We start from the raw sequence: 4,464 nt of genomic DNA on the forward strand, positions 1-4,464 counted from the left end.
TTCCATACATGTAAATGTATAACAAATTTACGTAATACTGCTGCAGCACTTGTACTAATATAAAAGAAGATGGTATTATAATGCAATATTTTTCTAAAAAAAATAGAAATACTGCTATAGTACGTCAAATATCATACTTATATTATTTAATAATTATACCGATACTATTGCAGTACATATTTTTTTTAAAAATAAAATAAAAGTACTGCTATAGTACATCAAATATCATACTTATATTATTGAATAATTATACTGATACTACTGCAGTACATTGAAAATATAATATCAATTAATATACAACTATTTAATTATAGAAGGTAAATTCAAATTTTTCTATATATAATTATTGAAGATAATGCAAGCATTAATTACCTACAATCATGCATAAAAAAACAATAGTACATAACTAATTTTAAATGCAGCTGACCATTAGTTTAATCAAAATCTAATGACTTTATATGGGTTCTAAGTTCTAACTTTAAAACTAGTTCTAACATGAACCTCACCCTCATCATATATATGTGAATTTAGATAACATATTTATCGTTTATGTGTTCTAGTGGATTTTTTATCTTAACATACATTTTAAAACTCATATAAGATATTAATTTATCAAGGCTTAGTGACCTTTTAGCCCTCGAAGTATGGGTGGAAGTTCCGATGCGGCCTCAAAGTTTAAAAACGTACCTTTCGACCCTCAAAGTATCTTTGTCGTACCTTTTAGCCCTTTTTAAAATTACCGGTATAAATCGGGGAATAAATTTGACAATTCATATTCGGGATAAATTTTGAGCGTACCTTTTAACCCTTAAAGTATACATCTCGTTCGTTTTAACCTCTAAAGAATATATTAAAATACATTAGATGTTACCTTTAACCCTTAATGTTTAATGCCCCCTTTAACCCTCAAGTGTGAAATGTCAACTTTGTCTACCCCATTATATACCGGTATACGCCATAAGGGTTAAAAGGTACGACAAAGATATTTTGAGAGTCGAAAGGTACATTTTTAAACTTTGAGGCCACATCGGAACTTCCACCCAAACTTCAAGGGCTAAAAAGTCATTAAGCCATTTATAAATTATTTCAAAATTTTCTTATGAATAAAAGTTAAATATTTAAAGATTTATACAAAAAAGAACAAGTTTATAGAATAATTTATGAACCTATATTTTATATACAACTCAAAATGATACCAAAAAACGTAAAAAATGAGAGTAATGAATGGAGTAGTATATGGTGAGGAACCAATCTTAAACAAATATTAAAAAAATCAATAATTTGCAGCAAGTAATACTTAAAATTCTTGTTTGATTCAAAATTAATCCAGAGCGAAAATTTGAACAATAAACGGACCCGAGTCCACTTCACCGTAAAAGAAAACTAGTGAAACTCGAATTAATTATAAAAATGGGCTGGCTTGGCATTAAAGGGGGATAATGTAGAATATAGAAAAGGGAAGATAGAGCAACACCGCATAACATGCCCGCTGGTGGGCCTGAATTACAAGAAGATTTATACGGCACAAAAGAACCTAAATCGAATATGCTATCTCTGCATACTTCATGTCTTTCGTCTATAGTCCACTTCACCGCTCTTTACATTTACTCAACTCTACACTTCAATGGATCTTATAGAAGATGCTATTTTTATTCTCTAGCCTCAAGTCAAGATTTTTTATATCTATTTATCACACGACAAGTGGAGAGATCTAGCTACAACTACAACTAATAATAAATCCTCGGGTTCGAAAATATATGTGTGAGTATTTTAAATTTTTGCGAAAAATTAAAAAGCATTAAAAAAACAGGCAATTTCGGGTAACGAGTCGTGTTCGTGTCAGTAAACGGGTCGATTTCGGGTAAAATTAAAATCACTTAAAATTAAATAAAACTGAAAATTGAACTTACTAGAAACGAAATTCTAATTTCAGATCCATTTCGTGTCAATCAGGTGATTTTCGGATCATTTTCAAGTTTTGTCTCAATAAATCGGGTTGCAGATTTAGGTCGTGCCAGACGATGGTGAACATGTGAGTGGCATATTCCATGATATACCGGTATATTAAAAGAAACGAATGAGTCAAAATCCTGAGACTAAAAAGAAAGGGAAATAACAGTGGGAAGATATGGATTAATTATTAGTTTAGTAAATGAAAGGGAGATAAAAAAGAATATTCCCAAAACAAACCTCCGCATATTCCCCGTTATTATATACTCACTCGAAGCGTTTCTTTAATTTACCTTCATTCTGTGTGTTTCTCTTTTTCTCTCTCTCGTTTCTCGCCGAGATATCTCTCTCTCTCTCAGAAAATAACAATAGAAGCATGAAGTTCGGGAAAAGCCTGAGCAACCAGATCGACGAAACATTGCCCGAGTGGCGTGACAAATTCTTGTCTTATAAGGAACTTAAAAAGCGTCTCAAGCTTATCAATCCTTCTGTGGCCGCCGTCGATGATTCCAGCAGACCGGAGAAACGCCGGAGACTCTCCGCCGGCGAGAATATGTCCGATGAGGAGATTGATTTTCTTAATTTGTTGGAGGATGAGCTTGAGAAATTTAACTCGTTCTTCGTTGAGAAGGAAGAAGAATACATCATTCGATTAAAGGTAATTATATATTCTTCTAATTCTCTCATATTTCAATTTTTTGGATAGATTAATTATCATCATTCATTATTAATTTTGTTTATAGTATTGGTTATCTAGTTATTTGGTTGTTATGTTTGTTTTTGCTGCCTAAATCTGGTGAATTTTTACAAGGCCGAACAGGAATATGCTTTACATAGTACTAACAAATGATTGTAATTACTCTGTTATGATCTCCATTATTCGGTAATTCAAGCAATTATTTTAGTAGAACCGGAGGAGTGAATATTTTGAACTCGCAACTTTTGTGGCTAGGCTATCAATAAATCCTCGACGGTTATTAATTGCTTTTTTTATGTGTGTGAATGTAGTTATCCTGACACGTCAGCAGACTGGTTCTTATATAGCCATAGTTATGATTATATATGAGGGCGTTAGTGAGAATTATATAATTGTACAAATAAGATTGTCGGATTGTAGAATACTGACCTTTCTTTTCCTTTTTTATTGTTTGGGTTATAGGATTTGCGGGATAGAGTAGCAAGCGCTAAAGATTGGAGTGAGGAGATGATAGATATACGTAAGGAGATAGTAGATTTCCATGGCGAGATGGTGCTGTTGGAAAATTATAGTGCTCTTAACTATACAGGTACTGTCAATTAGAATATCTGATTGTTTTTAGCATACATGATGACATCAAAGATCATGCAACAACTTATAATAGATTTAATGCTGTTACAATGTGGTGTCTCGTTGCCTAAGTAACAAGGCAGTAGTGTCTCTTCAGCTTACAGTTTAATGTTCTATGTTACTCGGTTAGCAAGGCAGTAGAGGCTTTTCAGCTTGTTTGGGTGTTTTTTGAATTTACGATTAGTTATTATGCTACGAGATTTTGGTAATGCCTATGAATCCTGATCATGCAAACAATTTTATATTCTTCCTTGTCTGAGGCAGTAGATTTTTCAAATTGTAGTGTTTTCTTTGCGCAAGTTTACTGAGTTTCCTTGACAACAGGATTGGTCAAGATACTGAAGAAATACGACAAAAGAACAGGTGCTCTCCTTCGCTTGCCCTTTATCCAGAAGGTTGTACAACAACCTTTTTTCACCACTGACTTGCTTTACAAGCTCGTGAAGGAGTGTGAAGCAATGCTAGACGGCCTCTTTCCTATGGCTGAACTGCCACCTTCATCTGAGATACTGAACAAGGACGATACCTTAACCTCTGCCCCTGCCAAAAATGATGACACAGTCGAAATTGCCAAGGACCTTGCTGATATCGAGTACATGAAAAGTTTGTACATGAAGAGCACCATATCAGCATTACGAGCTTTGAAAGAAATTCGAAGCGGAAGCTCCACTGTTAGTGCTTTCTCATTGCCACCTCTGCAAATTAGTGGAAGGGAAGATGCATGGATCCAAACCCCAGTTCTTCCACAAGAAGCCAAATAGTATAGTTTAAGTTTTTAGTCTTTGGATCGCTCATCTACACCGTTTAAGTTTGATGTTGTACCTTTGGTGATCATTCTACGCACATGTATAATGTACTTAATAGATACTAACCACCCCTCAAATTCATAGATTTTATAACGTCCCGAGTTTCCAATACAAGAACATGTTTACTGCATAATCATGAATTTTCAGTCTTTCAAGCTTGAAATCATTTTTTAGCACTTATGTTTGTTATTAGTCTAGTGATAATTTCTACAATATTTGTTTTGTCTCTCAGAAATTTACCGGCAAATGCTTCATAATTTACGCAACAAGATTTACTCCTTTTAATGCTCAATATGACTTGTCAACGTGAGACTTATAATACAGGGATTGGTGTCTGTTTTGGGCCTTTGGCTATTAGGCGTATGAAATGAGAGAGCATAG

General features: G+C 33.8%; 1 protein-coding gene across 1 annotated transcript; it reads left to right on the plus strand.

Annotated features, from left to right (window-relative positions):
• Positions 1-2,201: 2,201 nt before the first annotated feature.
• Positions 2,202-4,216, plus strand: LOC108215992 (SPX domain-containing protein 1). Its single transcript, XM_017388639.2, has 3 exons — positions 2,202-2,608; positions 3,110-3,236; positions 3,602-4,216. The coding sequence occupies exons 1-3, from the start codon at positions 2,327-2,329 to the stop codon at positions 4,036-4,038; spliced, it is 846 nt and encodes a 281-aa protein (XP_017244128.1). The 5' UTR covers positions 2,202-2,326; the 3' UTR covers positions 4,039-4,216.
• Positions 4,217-4,464: the final 248 nt, after the last annotated feature.

This window comes from Daucus carota, chromosome 4 (assembly GCF_001625215.2).
Source record: "Daucus carota subsp. sativus chromosome 4, DH1 v3.0, whole genome shotgun sequence".
In the NCBI taxonomy this organism is placed as follows: domain Eukaryota; kingdom Viridiplantae; phylum Streptophyta; class Magnoliopsida; order Apiales; family Apiaceae; genus Daucus; species Daucus carota.

Bases quoted from the DNA above. Each gene is read 5' to 3' on its own strand.
- LOC108215992 (XM_017388639.2), top strand. From the start codon at position 2,327: ATGAAGTTCGGGAAAAGCCTGAGCAACCAGATCGACGAAACATTGCCC. The intron at 2,609-3,109 runs GTAATTATATAT...TTTGGGTTATAG, and splicing joins AATACATCATTCGATTAAAG to GATTTGCGGGATAGAGTAGC. The intron at 3,237-3,601 runs GTACTGTCAATT...CCTTGACAACAG, and splicing joins TAGTGCTCTTAACTATACAG to GATTGGTCAAGATACTGAAG.